General features: G+C 45.3%; 1 protein-coding gene across 1 annotated transcript; it reads left to right on the top strand.

Annotated features, from left to right (window-relative positions):
* Positions 1-11877: 11877 nt before the first annotated feature.
* LOC110507671 (uncharacterized) lies at positions 11878-22515 on the top strand. Its single transcript, XM_090188993.1, has 5 exons — positions 11878-12178; positions 18136-18228; positions 18325-18410; positions 21189-21293; positions 21774-22515. Exons 1-4 carry the CDS (start codon positions 12118-12120, stop codon positions 21261-21263), a joined length of 315 nt encoding a protein of 104 aa, XP_090045119.1. The 5' UTR covers positions 11878-12117; the 3' UTR covers positions 21264-21293; positions 21774-22515.
* Positions 22516-23142: the final 627 nt, after the last annotated feature.

Below are 23142 nucleotides of genomic sequence, written 5' to 3'. Positions count from 1 at the left end.
CGGTCACCGATGGGTCTGCTAACCACCAAAGACTGAATCTGGTCAAGTGGTTACGACCCTTATCACAAAAAGCCTACCAATAATGCAGTGACACAGAACATGGCATGGAATGTTATGGGAGGGGCAGGAGGGGCAGGAGGGGAAGGAGGAGCAGGAGGGGCAGGAGGGGCAGGAGGGGCAGGAGGGGCAGGAGGAGCAGGAGGGGCAGGAGGGGCAGGAGGGGCAGGAGGGGCACTTAAGTAGTAACATAATTCAGAGCCTTTCCACATGTGTAACAAAAGGAAAGTCGTTTTTAAATGTACCCATTTGTGTTCTGTGTATCAGTATCTGTCAATTGTTTTTGAGACAGAGAGAAAGAGGAGAGACAATGTGTCCTAAGCTTACCTGTGATGTAATTTACCCAATGATCGCTTGGCTGGCTAGAGAGATGAATATGCCTTTATGCCACTGTTCACGCTTCAACGATCTCATGACAGATGTTCATCACAATAGTAAGGTTGTCTTGGAGAAAAGAATAGAAAGAGAATGTGAGAAAGAGAAAAAGAAAGAAGGAGCAGAGTTCAAACATCAACCAGCTGTTAAATGTTACTTTGACTTGATGAGCAGTTTTCCACTCAGCAAGTGAGAGACAGATGTCTGGTCATACTGTATTTCTCTCTGTTATGACAATATCTTTATTGTCTCCAACCAAACCCATGAAATACCAACTCTCAACACTATTTGAATGAGATCATACCACATTTGCCTCAGCCTGTAAGAATACATTTTGAGCAGGTTGACATTTATTGTCATGAGTCTTGCCCTGGAAGCAGAACTGAGCAATTTCCCACTACATGGGGCAGCTGCAAAATTGTCTATATTGTGAAAAATGATGGAAACCAAAATTAGCTTTTAGCTCTTAATTTAAGATTAGGGTTAGAAGTGTGGTTATGGTTAGGGTTAGTCATTAGGGTTAGAAGTGTGGTTACGGTTAGGGTTAGTCATTAGGGTTAGAAGTGTGATTAAGATTAGGGTTAGTTATTAGGGTTAGAAGTGTGGTTAAGATTAGGGTTAGTCATTAGGGTTAGAAGTGTGGTTAAGGTTAGGGTTAGTCATTAGGGTTAGAAGTGTGGTTAAGGTTAGGGTTAGTCATTAGGGTTAGAAGTGTGGTTAAGATTAGGGTTAGTCATTAGGGTTAGAAGTGTGGTTAAGGTTAGGGTTAGTCATTAGGGTTAGAAGTGTGGTTAAGATTAGGGTTAGTCATTAGGGTTAGAAGTGTGGTTAAGGTTAGGGAGGGTCATTAGGGTTAGTCGTTAGGGTTAGAAGTGTGGTTAAGGTTAGGGTTAGGTTTCAAATCAGATTTTATGACTTTGTGGCTGTGCCAGTAGGGGTGTGTGTGAGTAGGGGTGTGTGTGTATCTGAGTAGGGGTGTGTGTGAGTGTGTCTGAGTAGGGGTGTGTGTAAGTGTGTGTGAATAGGGATGCGTGTGTGTGTGAGTGTGAGTTTGAGCACGCTATGGTGGCAGGGAGGGCAGGCTAAAAGAAAGCCCAGAGGGAAGTACTCCCTTCATATAGGATACTTTCTCCCAGTATCTTGTTCTTCTTATTTAAGAGGTAAGAGGGAACTAACAAAGAAACTCAACTCCAGCCGACAGATCCTGAAATGTTGGCTGTTGTATAGTCTACAGTTTGATCTTGACAGGCAACGGTTGATTTGTGGATAACTGGATTTACCGGTTATAAAAATATAGATTGGTAAAAAAAAAAATGTATTCATCATCCTGTGCTGCAGAGGGCAGAGAGAGGAATTAACCATACCACCACCTCCCTGTAGAGATATAAACCATACCACCTCCCTGTAGAGAGATAAACCATACCACCACCTCCCTGTAGAGATATAAACCATACCACCACCTCCCTGTAGAGATATAAACCATACCACCACCTCCCTGTAGAGATATAAACCATACCACCACCTCCCTGTAGAGATATAAACCATACCACCACCTCCCTGTAGAGATATAAACCATACCACCACCTCCCTGTAGAGATATAAACCATACCACCACCTCCCTGTAGAGATATAAACCATACCACCACCTCCCTGTAGAGAGATAAACCATACCACCACCTCCCTGTGGAGATATAAACCATACCACCACCTCCCTGTAGAGATATAAACCATACCACCACCTCCCTGTAGAGATATAAACCATACCACCACCTCCCTGTAGAGAGATAAACCATACCACCACCTCCCTGTAGAGAGATAAACCATACCACCACCTCCCTGTGGCGATATAAACCATACCACCACCTCCCTGTAGAGATATAAACCATACCACCACCTCCCTGTGGAGATATAAACCATACCCCCACCTCCCTGTAGAGATATAAACCATACCACCACCTCCCTGTAGAGAGATAAACCATACCACCACCTCCCTGTGGAGATATAAACCATACCACCACCTCCCTGTAGAGATATAAACCATACCACCACCTCCCTGTAGAGATATAAACCATACCACCACCTCCCTGTAGAGATATAAACCATACCACCACCTCCCTGTAGAGAGATAAACCATACCACCACCTCCCTGTAGAGATATAAACCATACCACCACCTCCCTGTAGAGAGATAAACCATACCACCACCTCCCTGTAGAGAGATAAACCATACCACCACATCCCTGTGGAGATATAAACCATACCACCACCTCCCTGTAGAGATATAATCCATACCACCACCTCCCTGTGGAGAGATAAACCATACCACCACCTCCTTGTAGAAAGATAAACCATACCACCTCCTCCCTGTAGAGATATAAACCATACCACCACCTCCCTGTAGAGAGATAAACCATACCACCACCTCCCTGTAGAGATATAAACCATACCACCACCTCCCTGTAGAGATATAAACCATACCACCACCTCCCTGTAGAGATATAAACCATACCACCACCTCCCTGTAGAGATATAAACCATACCACCCCCTCCCTGTGGAGATATAAACCATACCACCACCTCCCTGTAGAGATATAAACCATACCACCACCTCCCTGTGGAGATATAAACCATACCACCACCTCCCTGTGGAGATATAAAACATACCACCACCTCCCTGTAGAGATATAAACCATACCACCACCTCCCTGTGGAGATATAAACCATACCACCACCTCCCTGTGGAGATATAAAACATACCACCACCTCCCTGTAGAGATATAAACCATACCACCACCTCCCTGTAGAGAGATAAACCATACCACCACCTCCCTGTAGAGAGATAAACCATACCACCACCTCCCTGTGGAGATATAAACCATACCACCACCTCCCTGTAGAGATATAAACCATACCACCACCTCCCTGTAGAGATATAAACCATACCACCACCTCCCTGTAGAGATATAAACCATACCACCACCTCCCTGTAGAGATATAAACCATACCACCACCTCCCTGTGGAGATATAAACCATACCACCACCTCCCTGTAGAGATATAAACCATACCACCACCTCCCTGTACAGATATAAACCATACCACCACCTCCCTGTGGAGATATAAACCATACCACCACCTCCCTGTGGAGAGATAATCCATACCCCCACCTCCCTGTAGAGATATAAACCATACCACCACCTCCCTGTAGAGAGATAAACCATACCACCACCTCCCTGTGGAGATATAAAACATACCACCACCTCCCTGTAGAGATATAAACCATACCACCACCTCCCTGTGGAGATATAAACCATACCACCACCTCCCTGTGGAGATATAAACCATATCACCACCTCCCTGTAGAGAGATAAACCATACCACCACCTCCCTGTGGAGATATAAACCATACCACCACCTCCCTGTAGAGATATAAACCATACCACCACCTCCCTGTAGAGATATAAACCATACCACCACCTCCCTGTAGAGATATAAACCATACCACCACCTCCCTGTAGAGAGATAAACCATACCACCACCTCCCTGTAGAGATATAAACCATACCACCACCTCCCTGTGGAGATATAAACCATACCACCACCTCCCTGTGGAGATATAAAACATACCACCACCTCCCTGTAGAGATATAAACCATACCACCACCTCCCTGTGGAGATATAAACCATACCACCACCTCCCTGTAGAGATATAAACCATACCACCACCTCCCTGTAGAGATATAAACCATACCACCACCTCCCTGTGGAGATATAAACCATACCACCACCTCCCTGTAGAGATATAAACCATACCACCACCTCCCTGTAGAGATATAAACCATACCACCACCTCCCTGTAGAGATATAAACCATACCACCACCTCCCTGTAGAGATATAAACCATACCACCACCTCCCTGTGGAGATATAAACCATACCACCACCTCCCTGTGGAGATATAAACCATACCACCACCTCCCTGTGGAGATATAAACCATACCACCACCTCCCTGTAGAGATAAACCATACCACCACCTCCCTGTAGAGAGATAAACCATACCCCCACCTCCCTGTAGAGATATAAACCATACCACCAACTCCCTGTAGAGATATAAACCATACCACCACCTCCCTGTAGAGAGATAAACCATACCACCACCTCCCTGTAGAGATATAAACCATACCACCACCTCCCTGTAGAGAGATAAACCATACCACCACCTCCCTGTAGAGAGATAAACCATACCACCACCTCCTTGTGGAGATATAAACCATACCACCACCTCCCTGTGGAGATATAAACCATACCACCACCTCCCTGTAGAGATAAACCATACCACCACCTCCCTGTAGAGAGATAAACCATACCCCCACCTCCCTGTAGAGATATAAACCATACCCCCACCTCCCTGTAGAGATATAAACCATACCACCAACTCCCTGTAGAGAGATAAACCATACCACCACCTCCCTGTAGAGATATAAACCATACCACCACCTCCCTGTAGAGAGATAAACCATACCCCCACCTCCCTGTAGAGATATAAACCATACCACCAACTCCCTGTAGAGAGATAAACCATACCACCACCTCCCTGTAGAGATATAAACCATACCACCACCTCCCTGTAGAGATATAAACCATACCACCACCTCCCTGTAGAGATATAAACCATACCACCACCTCCCTGTAGAGATATAAACCATACCACCACCTCCCTGTGGAGATATAAACCATACCACCACCTCCCTGTGGAGATATAAACCATACCACCACCTCCCTGTGGAGATATAAACCATACCACCACCTCCCTGTAGAGATAAACCATACCACCACCTCCCTGTAGAGAGATAAACCATACCCCCACCTCCCTGTAGAGATATAAACCATACCACCACCTCCCTGTAGAGAGATAAACCATACCACCACCTCCCTGTAGAGATATAAACCATACCACCACCTCCCTGTAGAGAGATAAACCATACCACCACCTCCCTGTAGAGAGATAAACCATACCACCACCTCCCTGTAGAGATATAAACCATACCACCACCTCCCTGTGGAGATATAAACCATACCACCACCTCCCTGTAGAGATATAAACCATACCACCACCTCCCTGTGGAGATATAAACCATACCACCACCTCCCTGTAGAGATAAACCATACCACCACCTCCCTGTAGAGAGATAAACCATACCCCCACCTCCCTGTAGAGATATAAACCATACCACCAACTCCCTGTAGAGATATAAACCATACCACCACCTCCCTGTAGAGAGATAAACCATACCACCACCTCCCTGTAGAGATATAAACCATACCACCACCTCCCTGTAGAGAGATAAACCATACCACCACCTCCCTGTAGAGAGATAAACCATACCACCAACTCCCTGTAGAGATATAAACCATACCACCACCTCCCTGTGGAGATATAAACCATACCACCACCTCCCTGTGGAGATGTAAACCATACCACCACCTCCCTGTGGAGATATAAACCATACCACCACCTCCCTGTAGAGATAAACCATACCACCACCTCCCTGTAGAGAGATAAACCATACCCCCACCTCCCTGTAGAGATATAAACCATACCACCAACTCCCTGTAGAGAGATAAACCATACCACCACCTCCCTGTAGAGATATAAACCATACCACCACCTCCCTGTAGAGATATAAACCATACCACCACCTCCCTGTAGAGATATAAACCATACCACCACCTCCCTGTAGAGAGATAAACCATACCACCACCTCCCTGTAGAGATATAAACCATACCACCACCTCCCTGTAGAGAGATAAACCATACCACCACCTCCCTGTAGAGAGATAAACCATACCACCACCTCCCTGTGGAGATATAAACCATACCACCACCTCCCTGTAGAGATATAATCCATACCACCACCTCCCTGTAGAGAGATAAACCATACCACCACCTCCCTGTAGAGATATAAACCATACCACCAACTCCCTGTAGAGATATAAACCATACCACCACCTCCCTGTGGAGAGATAAACCATACCACCACCTCCCTGTAGAAAGATAAACCATACAACCACCTCCCTGTAGAGAGATAAACCATACCACCACCTCCCTGCAGAGATATAAACCATACCACCACCTCCCTGTAGAGATATAAACCATACCACCTCCTCCCTGTAGCGATATAAACCATACCACCACCTCCCTGTAGAGAGATAAACCATACCACCACCTCCCTGTAGAGATATAAACCATACCACCACCTCCCTGTAGAGATATAAACCATACCACCACCTCCCTGTAGAGATATAAACCATACCACCACCTCCCTGTAGAGAGATAAACCATACCACCACCTCCCTGTAGAGAGATAAACCATACCACCACCTCCCTGTAGAGATATAAACCATACCACCACCTCCCTGTAGAGAGATAAACCATACCACCACCTCCCTGTAGAGATATAAACCATACCACCACCTCCCTGTGGAGATATAAACCATACCACCACCTCCCTGTAGAGATATAAACCATACCACCACCTCCCTGTGGAGATATAAACCATACCACCACCTCCCTGTGGAGATATAAACCATACCACCACCTCCCTGTGGAGAGATAATCCATACCCCCACCTCCCTGTAGAGATATAAACCATACCACCACCTCCCTGTAGAGATATAAACCATACCACCACCTCCCTGTAGAGATATAAACCATACCACCACCTCCCTGTAGAGAGATAAACCATACCACCACCTCCCTGTAGAGAGATAAACCATACCACCACCTCCCTGTAGAGATATAAACCATACCACCACCTCCCTGTGGAGATATAAACCATACCACCACCTCCCTGTAGAGATATAAACCATACCACCACCTCCCTGTGGAGATATAAACCATACCACCACCTCCCTGTGGAGATATAAACCATACCACCACCTCCCTGTGGAGATATAAACCATACCACCACCTCCCTGTAGAGATATAAACCATACCACCACCTCCCTGTAGAGATATAAACCATACCACCACCTCCCTGTGGAGTTATAAACCATACCACCACCTCCCTGTAGAGATATAAACCATACCACCACCCCCCTGTAGAGAGATAAACCATACCCCCACCTCCCTGTAGAGATATAAACCATACCACCACCTCCCTGTGGAGATATAAACCATACCCCCACCTCCCTGTAGAGATATAAACCATACCACCACCTCCCTGTGGAGATATAAACCATACCACCACCTCCCTGTGGAGATATAAACCATACCACCACCTCCCTGTAGAGATATAAACCATATCACCACCTCCCTGTAGAGATATAAACCATACCACCACCTCCCTGTGGAGATATAAACCATACCACCACCTCCCTGTAGAGATAAACCATACCACCACCTCCCTGTAGAGAGATAAACCATACCACCACCTCCCTGTAGAGAGATAAACCATACCACCACCTCCCTGTAGAGATATAAACCATACCACCACCTCCCTGTGGAGATATAAACCATACCACCACCTCCCTGTAGAGATATAAACCATACCACCACCTCCCTGTAGAGAGATAAACCATACCACCACCTCCCTGTGGAGATATAAACCATACCACCACCTCCCTGTAGAGATATAAACCATACCACCACCTCCCTGTAGAGATATAAACCATACCGCCACCTCCCTGTAGAGATATAAACCATACCACCTCCCTGTAGAGATATAAACCATACCACCACCTCCCTGTGGAGATATAAACCATACCACCACCTCCCTGTGGAGATATAAACCATACCGCCACCTCCCTGTAGAGATATAAACCATACCACCACCTCCCTGTGGAGATATAAACCATACCACCACCTCCCTGTGGAGATATAAACCATACCACCACCTCCCTGTGGAGATATAAACCATACCACCACCTCCCTGTAGAGATAAACCATACCACCACCTCCCTGTAGAGAGATAAACCATACCACCACCTCCCTGTAGAGATATAAACCATACCACCACCTCCCTGTAGAGAGATAAACCATACCACCACCTCCCTGTGGAGATATAAACCATACCACCACCTCCCTGTAGAGATATAGACCATACCGCCACCTCCCTGTAGAGATATAAACCATACCACCTCCCTGTAGAGATATAAACCATACCACCACCTCCCTGTGGACATATAAACCATACCACCACCTCCCTGTGGAGAGATAAACCATACCACCACCTCCCTGTAGAGATATAAACCATACCACCACCTCCCTGTGGAGAGGTAGTTCTTGATAGAGAGATACATTTGCCAGGAATTCTTCCCTGCTGATCGACCAACTGCAGATGGGGACAGTGAGGACAGGGAGAGGAGAGGGGGGCCATGTAAGATACATGTCTGCTTTGTGTTAGAGCAGAGGACTTACTGGGCCAGGCAGGAAGGACTTCCAGCCTGTCTGTACTGAAAAACACCAGGAAGGTTGGTGTGTCAGTGACTGCATATCTTATTACGACCTATGATTGACAGAAGGGAATTAGGTCCCTTTAAAATAAAAAAGGATATTCAAGGAGGATGAAGTTTTGTTTACTCCTCCAAGACATCTCTTTTGTCCCTCAATACTGGTCGGCAATAGGTATATGAACATGTCCAGGCAGGCTTTAGTGTACTGCAGGTAGGGATTAGTGTACTGCAGGTAGGGATTAGTGCCCTGCAGGTAGGGATTAGTGTACTGCAGGTAGGGATTAGTGTACTGCAGGTAGGGATTAGTGTACTGCAGGTAGGGATTAGTGTCCTGCAGGTAGGGATTAGTGTACTGCAGGTAGGGATTAGTGTACTGCAGGTAGGGATTAGTGTACTGCAGGTAGGGATTAGTGTACTGCAGGTAGGGATTAGTGTACTGCAGGTAGGGATTAGTGTACTGCAGGTCGGGATTAGTGTACTGCAGGTAGGGATTAGTGTACTGCAGGTAGGGATTAGTGTACTGCAGGTAGGGATGTACTGCAGGTAGGGATTAGTGTACTGCAGGTAGGGATTAGTGTACTGCAGGTAGGGATTAGTGTACTGCAGGTAGGGATTAGTGTACTGCAGGTAGGGATTAGTGTACTGCAGGTAGGGATTAGTGTACGCATTTGAAGCCTTGTCCTGTTTTCCCTTGGGTACACATGAACACCTGATTGAATAATACCAGCAGATTGAATCTGTTAAGATGGTAAATACAGGTACATGGTCACGTTGGCCACCCATGGTTTACAGTCTATGGTTATGATTGACAGGCAGCATAATGAGTAGCAGGTTTCCACTGGTAAAGGTGAAATAATGGACTGTTTATAGCTGGGAGGTAGAAGGAAGAAAACATAAGAAACCTTCTGGGAACATTGACTCTCCTGGAATGAGGGATATTCTGAATATGTGTGTGTGTGTGTGTGTGTGTGTGTGTGTGTGTGTGTGTGTGTGTGTGTGTGTGTGTGTGTGTGTGTGTGTGTGTGTGGGTGGGTGTGTGTATGTGTCCAGCACATCCTCCCTGACCGTCTCCCAACACCCACGGTCCAGCTCTCACACCCCCAGCACACAGCTGGGACTAGTTAGGACATAGGGAGGCAAGTTAGAAGAGCTGGGGATACAGTACTGTCCCATATATCTGCCCTTGTTTATTCAGAACCCTGGGAAGTGGGAGTAGATCGGGGGAGGGATAGGGAGTAGGGAAGAGGGAGTAGGGAAGAGGGAGTAGGGAAGGGGGAGTAGAGCGGGGGAGGGATAGGGAGTAGGGAAGGGGGAGTAGAGCGGGGGAGGGATAGGGAGTAGGGAAGGGGGAGTAGAGCGGGGGAGGGATAGGGAGTAGGGAAGGGGGAGTAGAGCGGGGGAGGGATAGGGAGTAGGGAAGGGGGAGTAGAGCGGGGGAGGAATAGGGAGTAGGGAAGGGGGAGTAGAGCGGGGGAGGGATAGGGAGTAGGGAAGGGGGAGTAGAGCGGGGGAGGGATAGGGAGTAGGGAAGGGGGAGTAGAGCGGGGGAGGGATAGGGAGTAGGGAAGGGGGAGTAGAGCGGGGGAGGGATAGGGAGTAGGGAAGGGGGAGTAGAGCGGGGGAGGGATAGGGAGTAGGGAAGGGGGAGTAGAGCGGGGGAGGGATAGGGAGTAGGGAAGGGGGAGTAGAGCGGGGGAGGGATAGGGAGTAGGGAAGGGGGAGTAGAGCGGGGGAGGGATAGGGAGTAGGGAAGGGGGAGTAGAGCGGGGGAGGGATAGGGAGTAGGGAAGGGGGAGTAGAGCGGGGGAGGAATAGGGAGTAGGGAAGGGGGAGTAGAGCGGGGGAGGGATAGGGAGTAGGGAAGGGGGAGTAGAGCGGGGGAGGGATAGGGAGTAGGGAAGAGGGAGTAGAGCGGGGGAGGGATAGGGAGTAGGGAAGAGGGAGTAGAGCGGGGGAGGGATAGGGAGTAGGGAAGGGGGAGTAGAGCGGGGGAGGGATAGGGAGTAGGGAAGGGGGAGTAGAGCGGGGGAGGGATAGGGAGTAGGGAAGGGGGAGTAGAGCGGGGGAGGGATAGGGAGTAGGGAAGGGGGAGTAGAGCGGGGGAGGAATAGGGAGTAGGGAAGGGGGAGTAGAGCGGGGAGGGATAGGGAGTAGGGAAGGGGGAGTGTGATCTGACCCCCTGGCTTTTTTCTTGACCTTTCTCTCCTCCTCCTCTCATCACTCTTTCTCTTTCTCTCCTCCTCCTCTCATCACTCTTTCTCTTTCTCTCCTTCTCCTCCTCTCATCACTCTTTCTCTTTCTCTCCCTCTCCTCCTCTGACCATTCGTCAGCACAGAAGGGATCGTCAAAACAAGGCTGCCAGACACACACACGCACACACACACACACACACACACACACACACACACACACACACACACACGCACGCACGCACACACACACACACACACAGGCGATAATAAAATCAAGACAAAAATGTAAGACAAAATTCTTAAGTCGCCCTAGCCTCATTGTTCTGCAAACAATCAATCAAATGTATGTCTCAAGCCCTTTTTACATCAGCAGTTGTCACGAAGTGCTGTACAGAAACCCAGCCTGAAACCCCAGAGAGGAAGCAATGCAGATGCAGAAGCACAGTGGCTGGGGAAAACTCCCTAGACAGGCAGGAACCTAGGACGCAACATAGGTTCCTCTTCTGACTGTGCCTGTAACAGTGACCATACAGTATAACAAATCAAGAAACAAGATAATCAAGTATCCAGTTTTCAGTTTAGTAATAGAGTAATTGTAATAATTTGTCTCATGATATGCGAGTCAAGTTGACATGTTGGGAAAATCCTGTCATTCCTTTCAGACAATGAGACTTTACAACAGCCAACATTTCAGGATCTGTCGGCTGGAGTTGAGTTTCTTTGTTAGTTCCCTCTTACCTCTTAAATAAGAAGAACAAGATACTGGGAGAAAGTATCCTATATGAAGGGAGTACTTCCCTCTGGGCTTTCATTTAGCCTGCCCTCCCTGCCACAATAGCGTGCTCAAACTCACACTCACACACACACTCACACACACACGCATCCCTATTCACACACACTTACACACACCCCTACTCAGACACACTCACACACACCCCTACTCAGATACACACACACCCCTACTCACACACACCCCTACTCACACACCACATTGTCTGCGTTCGGCTCTCCCTTCCCACTCTGCCTACATCTCCCTTCCAGGATGCACAGACGACTGCTCTCTCTCTGGGTGACCGGGGCGCTGCTGCTACCCTTGTGCTGGGGTGAGTATTCACTGATCTTTGAACTAGAGCACTGGCGGACCTCAGGGTAATCTCTCAATGGTGGATCAAAGAGGGCACCACTTCCCCCATGCATGGTGTTTATACAGGACACCAAAAGGGATTTTTGTTGTCATCTGAAGCCGGTGCCCAAAGTGAGGATGGCTGAACTGTCAGACAGGGTCAAGGTTAGGATGGGGACATTGTGTCCCGGGAATTCATAGAAACAATATCTAGTGCACTGTGGAGCAGTTTGAAATAGCCACGTACAGTGTTGTTGTAACCCTACTGTGGGCAGTGATTACTTTCTCAGGCACCAGCGGAGAAGTTTTTCTAGAGAGAAAATAATCAAGCTCTGTGGATCCCCTGTGGACTCGACCCGGCTGGTTTTTCTGTGGATGAACCTTTTTATCCAGCCAGAGAGTTTAGACTTACAATGCTGGGAAAGACCTCCTCACCAAACCACCTTCTGGTTGCTTTGTCTTATTATTTATTGTTGTTTGTCTTGTTTTGGCTGCTGTCTCTGGGAGTCTGTCAGATGCAAACATTTGTCTTCATTGGTTTGTGGAGTTTGCGACAAGAACGCGTCTAGCGCTGTGAGAGTTTCGTTCCATGCTGGTCGTTAACTGTTCTGTTGGGTGATTCCTACTGCTGTCAGAAACAGACCAGATGACAGCGCAGAGGAATTATTACATGTGCTAGCTATAGCTTACCATAGCTTTTAGCAGTGATGCATGTTTTACAGTCTGTAAATACCCCAGGAAGAGTAGTTTTATTGCTTGATATTAAAAAGCATGGTAGACAGGCCACTTGATGTTTTCTTTACTTCAATGAAAAGATCTCTACTGTAATATGATATATCAAGAGGACGTCCACCTGCTAGTCTCGCCGTTCTGTATCCTATCTGAGACACCGGCTCATGGAGCATAAAAGCACAATAAACAAAGTGAACCTGAGGAGATGCAAGTCCTCAGAGAGAGAGAGATACTGTACATGGGCAGGGGTCATTCAAAGGTCCACCGCACTCCATTCCAGCCATAAGATGTTTTCTGGGAGTATATACGTTTTCCCCAAGCCTTGCTATTCAAGGAGACATGGGATGGGAGCCCTGTGAAGTAGGACCGAGGGGTGAAATTATTAGGTTGTGGAACCATCTTGTCAATATGCCAGAAGACTGAATAACAAAAAAGGTTTTCAATTGGGATAAAACACACAATTACCCTTGGACAAAGCATCATATTGAAGGAAGCTGATGTACAACACATATCTAGAATTAAGTAATGATGCAATGTCAACATGATCAAACACAAGTTAACCCTTAGCTACAAAGAAAAATGGTAGTAGTGAATAAAGATTTACCTATGGGAGTAGTGAATAAAGCTCTACCTATGGGAGTAGTGAATAAAGCTCTACCTATGGGAGTAGTGAATAAAGCTCTACCTATGGGAGTAGTGAATAAAGCTCTACCTATGGGAGTAGTGAATAAAGCTCTACCTATGGGAGTAGTGAATAAAGCTCTACCTATGGGAGTAGTGAATAAAGCTCTACCTATGGGAGTAGTGAATAAAGCTGTACCTATGGGAGTAGTGAATAAAGCTCTACCTATGGGAGTAGTGAATAAAGCTCTACCTATGGGAGTAGTGAATAAAGCTCTACCTATGGGAGTAGTGAATAAAGCTCTACCTATGGGAGTAGTGAATAAAGCTCTACCTATGGGAGTAGTGAATAAAGCTCTACCTATGGGAGTAGTGAATAAAGCTCTACCTATGGGAGTAGTGAATAAAGCTCTACCTATGGGAGTAGTGAATAAAGCTTTACCTATGGGAGTAGTGAATAAAGCTCTACCTATGGGAGTAGTGAATAAAGCTCTACCTATGGGAGTAGTGAATAAAGCTCTACCTATGGGAGTAGTGAATACAGCTCTACCTATGGGAGTAGTGAATAAAGCTTTACCTATGGGAGTAGTGAATAAAGCTCTACCTATGGGAGTAATAAAGCTCTACCTATGGGAGTAGTGAATAAAGCTCTACCTATGGGAGTAGTGAATAAAGCTCTACCTATGGGAGTAGTGAATAAAGCTCTACCTATGGGAGTAGTGAATAAAGCTCTACCTATGGGAGTAGTGAATAAAGCTTTACCTATGGGAGTAGTGAATAAAGCTCTACCTATGGGAGTAGTGAATAAAGCTCTACCTATGGGAGTAGTGAATAAAGCTTTACCTATGGGAGTAGTGAATAAAGCTCTACCTATGGGAGTAGTGAATAAAGCTCTACCTATGGGAGTAGTGAATAAAGCTCTACCTATGGGAGTAGTGAATAAAGCTCTACCTATGGGAGTAGTGAATAAAGCTCTACCTATGGGAGTAGTGAATAAAGCTTTACCTATGGGAGTAGTGAATAAAGCTCTACCTATGGGAGTAGTGAATAAAGCTCTACCTATGGGAGTAGTGAATAAAGCTCTACCTATGGGAGTAGTGAATACAGCTCTACCTATGGGAGTAGTGAATAAAGCTTTACCTATGGGAGTAGTGAATAAAGCTCTACCTATGGGAGTAATAAAGCTCTACCTATGGGAGTAGTGAATAAAGCTCTACCTATGGGAGTAGTGAATAAAGCTCTACCTATGGGAGTAGTGAATAAAGCTCTACCTATAGGAGTAGTGAATAAAGCTCTACCTATGGGAGTAGTGAATAAAGCTCGACCTATGGGAGTAGTGAATAAAGCTCTACCTATGGGAGTAGTGAATAAAGCTCTACCTATGGGAGTAGTGAATAAAGCTCTACCTATGGGAGTAGTGAATAAAGCTCTACCTATAGGAGTAGTGAATAAAGCTCTACCTATGGGAGTAGTGAATAAAACTCTACCTATGGGAGTAGTGAATAAAGCTTTACCTATGGGAGTAGTGAATAAAACTCTACCTATGGGAGTAGTGAATAAAGCTTTACCTATGGGAGTAGTGAATACAGCTCTACCTATGGGAGTAGTGAATACAGCTCTACCTATGTGAGTAGTGAATAAAGCTTTACCTATGGGAGTAGTGAATAAAGCTTTACCTATGGGAGTAGTGAATAAAACTCTACCTATGGGAGTAGTGAATACAGCTCTACCTATGGGAGTAGTGAATAAAGCTCTACCTATGGGAGTAGTGAATAAAGCTCTACCTATGGGAGTAGTGAATACAGCTCTACCTATGGGAGTAGTGAATAAAGCTTTACCTATGGGAGTAGTGAATAAAGCTTTACCTATGGGAGTAGTGAATAAAGCTTTATCTATGGGAGCAGTGAATAAAGCTCTACCTATGGGAGTAGTGAATAAAGCTTTAACTATGGGAGTAGTGAATAAAGCTCTAACTATGGGAGTAGTGAATAAAGCTGTATCTATGGGAGTAGTGATTCTGGAGAACATGGGGTTTTCCAGATGTTTTAGCAGCCCATTTGAGCCTCATCCATTCTGACCAGAAGAAAAAACCCACTTCTCCCTATCATATCAGCGGATTAAAATAAGTCACCTGATTTACAGCTGGAGAGTAGTTGTGTTTCCCTAAATCATCCTTCCCATAGTCTGTGTGCAGAAACTGATGCAAGACTTGGCATGTTGCAGTCTGACTTCTTTGCCAAAGGGCTCTTCTATGGTTCTGGGAGGTTGTTGAAGAACCTGTAGTTGACTCATCACAGAGAGTGTAAATGTAAACACTCTCCAGTGCCAGTATGGTACGGCTGCCGAAGTGTTATCAGACAGAGCATGAGTTTCAACATGAGCTGTTTCAGCTTGTTGTCGAGACAAGAGTATACAGGCTCCTCCTATCAAAACAAAATTGATCATCAGGGCCTCCCGAGTCGTGCAGCGGTCTAAGGCACTGCATCGCAGTGCTAGCTGTGCCACTAGAGATTCTGGGTTCGAGTCCAGGCTCTGTCGCAGTCAGCTGTGTGTGACCGGGAGACCCATGGGGCGGTGCACAATTGGCCCAGTGTCGTCCGGGTTAGGGGAGGGTTTGGCCGGTGACACGGTCGCCAGGTGTTTCCTCCGACACGTTGGTGCGGCTGGCTTCCAGGTTAAGTGGGCATTGTGTCAAGAAGCAGTGCAGCTTGGTTGTGTTTCGGAGGACACATGGCTCTCGACCTTCGCCTCTCCCGAGTCCGTACGGGAGTTGCAGTGATGAGACAAGACTGTACCAACCAATTGGGGAGAGAAAAAAATGATAATAAAAAAATATGATCATCAGGTTCCTGGGATGAGTCAAAACCAACTTACCCACAGAGACAAAGCATTGAGTTATTATTATTATGCAAAAACGCTTTAATAGTACATGTATCAAAGGAGGTTGGTGGCAACTTAATTGGGGAAGATGGGCTCGAGGTAATGGCTGGAGCGGAATCAATGGAATGGATCCATACTTGCAGGACACTGGAGGAATGTATTGGACTTTTCCCAGAGACATGGTGACTGGATTAGAAGCTCATTATTATTAGATTGCTGGAACGTCCATTTTGTTTTTGTATAGGGGCTGTCAGATTTCTGGAAAGAGCTGGTTTCTTTTATGTTACTCACTTGGAAAGTCCAATCATTGTAAGATTATTACTTTATCCCACTAAGGTTCCTTCCTACCATTGTGATTGAGACCTGTGATCAAGAGAGAGAGAGGTCAGGAATTCCCCCTCACATACTTCACATATGACTTTGTGAGAGTTCCTATCCCCAACTTTCAGCTAAACCCCCCTCTTTGCTACGTCCATGTTGTGTATGTCTGGCATTGGTAACAGTAGCAGCAGCCATATCCACCTTTCTCCCCTTCAGTTCCCCATCAGGACTGTCCCCACTTGACCCACCACTGAATATTTAGCTCTGAAGGGCAGACATTTCCTCTTTTACATTCATTCAAGCTGTTTTCATGAAGGTTAGTCTATCATACAGGCCATGTGGTTGAATAAGATGGTGGTAAAGCCATACAGTGCGGTCAAATTCTCATTTCTTGACCATGTTTGTCAACGAACTCTCCATGAGCATTTTATTCCTCTGCAATTATTGAGAAATTGTTTGATATATCTCAAGCTAAATATGTGGCCCTAAATCAAATGACAGGAAAACGCTGTCTCTAGAACGTTTCCAAAAGTTAATACGGTCATTCACATGTGGCCTTGCTCAACCAAGCATTTCACAAGACATGCGACGGTTCGTTTCGCTGGCTGAGGAGATTCCACCAGGGAAACCTGATGCTCATTGTTTCACACCAGTCCGCTCTGCATCGTGTCCCACTGTAGTTCACTGCTCTGCAGTTTACTCTTGGCTGTCCTCTACTGGTATAGAGTCTGATGGATAGAGTTCCAGATACTCTGTGTATTGTCCTGCTGCCAGCTCCATGACGTATCCCCCTGGGGGCCAGACCAGCTCCATGACGTATCCCCCTGGGGGCCAGACCAGCTCCATGACGTATCCCCCTGGGGGCCTGACCTCCCTCCTGCCTCCATACGGTTAAATTGTTCTCCTCTATTTATCTCTGCTCCATAACTCATAGGAGAAGTCTCCGTGTGTCTCTGCTCCATAACTCATAGGAGAAGTCTCTTTTTGTCTCTGTTCCATAACTCATATGAGAAGTCTCTGTTTGTCTCTGCTCCATAACTCATAGGAGAAGTCTCTGTTGGTCCTGGGCAGGGAAGATAAGGTGCAACACCTGAGAGTTTATTTCTCCCCTGAGGCATACCAAACAAATGAGGTGGGGCTCTCCAAACCCAGAATCCACATTTAATGGAACAATGGCTTTTGTTTGCTTGCAAATAACACACTGCGTAATCCTCATGTTGGGTGTATCTGATAGGTTTGTAATAGGAGATGTTGAGGAGCACAATGACTTGGAGTGTAGTTCAGTGAAAGACATGATGGGATATGAGGTATGATATAGCTTTTAGTTTCAGGGCTGACCAGGTTTTTGGTCATAGCATTTCTTTCTCTTCCCTTTTTCCACAGCAAACAAAGAGGACTATGAGGAGGAATATGATGACTATTCTACACAAACACCAGACTATGACTACACCGCCACCTTCGATTACACCTATTTCAGTAAGCCACTTAACCAGATATGTTAGTTCAAGTGTTAGTGTGGTCTCACTTTGTGGTTCTCCTCACCAACATCGTTGATGTCTGTCATCTTTTAAGGTAACACCACCGGCCATGAGGACTATAGTTTGTATGTAATTCTAGGAGAGAAGAAGAATGTGGAGGAGAAGGATCTTGAGAATAAGGTACAGTATGTTTGGCGTTATGGCTGCTTCCTATCTCAGCACACACCTCTAATTGACAGCCTGGCTTCATACCCCATCAATGTATAAAATGAAGGAAAACCTGTGTTTTGGACAAGGTCTGCAGACTGAAAGCAAATCTATTCTGTTTTTATTTTTCAGTATGTTCGGTTCTGTCTAATGTCCCTAATGCGTCTCATCTAATATGGCAGCTTCTTCATGTCATACAGTGGTGTATTACTGTATTTTAAATGTTATGATGTCATACAGTGGTGTATTACTGTATTTTAAATGTGATGATGTCATACAGTGGTGTATTACTGTATTTTAAATGTGATGATATCATACAGTGGTGTATTACTGTATTTTAAAGGTGATGATGTCATACAGTGGTGTATTACTGTATTTTAAATGTGATGTTGTATAACCAAGTGTAATCGTTAACGTCCATGGACTCCCTCATCCTGTGTCACACCCTATACATCCTATACACATCCTGGATCAGTTTTGGGTCTTGTCATGCCTCCACGACATGAAACATTGTGTTTGACCAAATGCAATGCTATTTCTCTGTAAACAAATTGACAACAGACTTTCAGCATGCTTATAGAGAAGGGCACTCAACATGACACAAATGACTGATTGACTGGTTGAAAGAAATTGACTGGTTGAAAGAAATTGATAAGAAGAAGATTGTGGGAGCTGTACTGTTAGATTTCAGTGCAACCTTTGATATTATTGACCATAACATTTTACTAGGCAAGTCAGTTAAGAACAAATTCTTATTTTCAATGACGGCCTCGGAACAGTGGGTTAACTGCTTTGTTCAGGGGCAGAACGACAGATTTGTACCTTGGCAGCTCAGGGATTCGATCTTGCAACCTTTCAGTTAATAGTCCAAGGATCTAACCACTAGGCTACGCTGCCACCCCATGATGTTGAGAAAACTTTTTGAATGGATTTTCAACCTGTGCCGTATCGTGGATTCAGAGCTATCTATCTAATATAACTCAGAGGGTTTTCTTCAATGGAGGCTTCTCTGATGTCAAACATGTAGGGTGTGTCACACCCTGATCTGTTTCACCTGTCTTTCTGATTGTCTCCACCCCCCTTCAGGTGTCACCCATCCTCCCCATTATCCCCTGTGTATGTATACCTGTGTTCTCTGTTTGTCTGTTGCCAGTTCATCAAGCCAACCAGTGTTTTTGTGTCAGCTCCTGCTTTTCCCCAACCTCGCTTTTCCCACCCTCCTGGTTTTTGAACCTTGCCGGTCCTGACCCTGTACCCACCAGCCTGACCCTGAGCCTGCCTGCACCTTTGCCCCACCTCTGGATTACCGACCTCTGCCTGAGCCTGCCTGCCCCTATTGCTGTAATAAAAATTGTTACTTCGACACGGTCTGCATCTGGGTCTTACCTTTCTACCTGGTGCACCACATGGCAGTTTCCTGGCCCTCTACTTGTTTCTATTTTTACCATGACCTGCCACTGGCATTTATTTTTTTATTTTACCTTTATTTAACCAGGCAAGTCAGTTAAGAACAAATTCTTATTTTCAATGACGGCCTAGGAACAGTGGGTTAACTGCCTGTTCAGGGGCAGAACGACAGATTTGTACCTTGTCAGCTCGTGGGTTTGAACTTGCAACCTTCTGGTTACTAGTCCAACGCTCTAACCACTAGGCTTCCCTGCCACCCTGTGAATTAAACAAAGCCTGTATGTCCATGTATGCTGATGATTCAACCATATAAGTGGCAGCAACCACAGCTAATGAACTCACTGAAACCCTTGTCCTGAACATCTCTAAAACTAAGAGCATTGTATTTGGTACAAATCATTCCCTAAGCTCAGCTGAATCTGGTAATGAATGGTGTGGCTGTTGAACAAGTTGAGGAGACTAAATTACTTGCCGTTACCTTAGGTTGTAAACTGTCATGGTCAAAACATATAGATTCAACGGTTGTAAAGATGGGGAGAGGTCTGTCTGCAATAAAGATGTTCTGCTTTTTTGACACCACACTCCACAGGCTCTAGTTGTATCTTATCTTGATTATTGTCCAGTCATATGGTCAAGTGCTGCAAAGAAAGACCTAGTTAAGCTGCAGCTGGCCCAGAACAGAGCGGCATGTCTTGCTCTTCATTGTAATCAGAGGGCTAATATAAATACTATGCATGCCAGTTGTTACATCTACTCCTGCCACGCCCTCTACTTCTCATCCTGTGTCTCCCTAACCTGCCGCCACTCCCCCAGTGCTCTCTCCCTCTCTGTGCGTGTGTGATTGTGTGGGTGGAGACAGGTGTGCTGCAGGCAGAGCAGATCCCCACCAGCTGCAACCTGTTCCATAATCAAGACCTCTACAAATACTGCCTGTCCTTGAGCTGTTCTTGTCTATTAATGTTCTGTATTATGTCATGTTTCATGTTCTGTGTGGACCCCAGGTAGAGTAATGGGGACGCAACAGCTAATGGGGATCCTAATAAAATACCATGATCATTGTAATCCCTCAACGAACACAAACGTGTCTTTTGGGCCTCCGTATTTTAGATTTGTCAAGTTTGAGCAGGAAAAATGTATTTCAGTAAACACAAGGGGTAAATAATGCTGAAGTGTCACATACTGTAGTTTCAGCATTCACAGAGACAGGAGGTCTCTGCATGAGGAGCAAACTTGCCAAGACAGCAATGAAACATGCAAACACTAACCCCAGTGAAGAATGTTCTTATAACACTTCCATTCTGCAGCTTATCATGTTCTAATGACCTTTTACCGACCCCTATTCAGGCTTTAGCGATTGGCTCCCCATGCCCAGTGCTACTCCTCGGATTGGCTGCTCACCAACTCCATCGATTACTGTGAATGAAACCGAGCACTGCAGAACAGACACAGGTACATCTACTTATTGACCAAAACTTTCTTTAACATGTCTTTGTCTTTCTTTCTCCCTTCTCCTATTCCTCCTCAATACTTTACAGGTGGCAGGACATAATGAATGTGGAAAAGTGCCATGCATTGATAGCACACAGTGGTACACAAGTAAACACTAGGACTAGGAAGTTAACCCAGGACCTTAGGGTCAAAGGTTAAGTACCCTGACCACTTTATTTACGACTCCCATCATTCATAGGCTCATAGCCATAAAGATATCTCTCTCTAGACATTCATGTGAAGGCCCCAAATGGGATGAATGCCGAAGGGCACCTAAGTAACCATCATTTTTCACCCCGTCTAGAATTGAAGGGTCTTGAAAATAAACAAAGTTAATTGCTGACAATGTCCTGTGAAAAGGCTTTTTTTAATGATTTGGAGACAGGGTCATAAACCTCTTGTTTATTTTCTCCACTAATATGTGTTTCTCAATTCTCACAGATATACAGGACCCTGAACTGAGCAGAAAGTTACCAAATATTCTGGAATTGGACTGAGGAGAAAGCTACCCAATATTCTGGAATTGAACTGAGGAGAAAGTTACCCAATATTATGGAATTGAACTGAGGAGAAAGTTACCCAATATTCTGGAATTTGACCTTTTTAAGGATCAAATGGACACAGCATGTGATTCTCCACCACGGACTTTCTATACTATAGTTGGAAAAACTCATAGTGACTCCTGAATCCTAACTTATGAAAGAAGCCCACAACTTGAATTCATAAACATCTCCCATAATAATATTTGCATTGTATGCACATCTCAAGTTGTAAGATCAAATCAAAATCAAAATCAAATTTATTTATAAAGCTCTTCTTACGTCAGCTGATATCTCAAAGTGTTGTACAGAAACCCAGCCTAAAACCCTAAAAGCCTAAAACACCAAACAGCTAGCAATGCAGGTGTAGAAGCACGGTGGCTAGGAAAAACTCCCTAGAAAGGCCAAAACCTAGGAAGAAACCTAGAGAGGAACCAGGCTATGAGGGGTGGCCAGTCCTCTTCTGGCTGTGATGTGTCCCTTAGAGTAATAATAGCACAAAGCCAATATCCATCTTGTTTTGACTTCATACCAACTAATATGTATATTATACATGCTGTTTATCTTTTAACACATCTTTTCCAAGTATGTTTTGTTTCTGTTTGATATTCTGTTATGAAAATATAATGCTTTCTACAACCATAGTAAATTTTTTCTCTTCTTTATGGTCAATGGTTAATAGTCTATGGTTTAATGACATGCAGATGTGAAATGAGGTAACCCATGTATTAGTTATAGGGTTCTAATTTTCTTCCCTGCCCTAGAAAAGCATTTAAAAGATAATTATATGTTAACAATAAAACAGAGAAATCCCCAATGAGGTGCAAGGAGGCTTTAGAGCCATTTACAGAGGGGTAGAGGGATGGGACTGGGCCTGTACAGGGGTAGGGGGATGGGTCTTACTGAGATTTACTGTCAGGGTCCAGGTCTGGTAGAATCTGTGCAGAAGATCTAGGTGCTGCTGTAGGCCCTCCTTGGTTGGAGACAGAAGCACCAGATCATCAGCAAACAGTAGACATTTGACTTCAGATTTTAGTAGGATGAGGCCAGGTGCTGCAGACTATTCTAGTACCCACGCCAATTCGTTGAAATATATGTTGAAGAGGGTGGGGCTTAATTAAGCTGCATGTCTGTCTCACCCCACAGCCCTCTGGAAAGAAAATGTGTGTTTTTTGCCCATTTTAATCACAAACTTCTTGTTTGTGTACATGGATTTTATAACATTGTATGTTTTTCTCCCAACACCACTTTCCATCAATTTGTATAGCAGA

This window comes from Oncorhynchus mykiss, chromosome 2, assembly GCF_057628025.1.
Source record: "Oncorhynchus mykiss isolate SJ-2025 chromosome 2, ASM5762802v1, whole genome shotgun sequence".
In the NCBI taxonomy this organism is placed as follows: Eukaryota; Metazoa; Chordata; class Actinopteri; order Salmoniformes; family Salmonidae; genus Oncorhynchus; species Oncorhynchus mykiss.
Note: the sequence above shows the minus strand (reverse complement) of the source record. Positions and strands in the feature narration are given on the sequence as shown.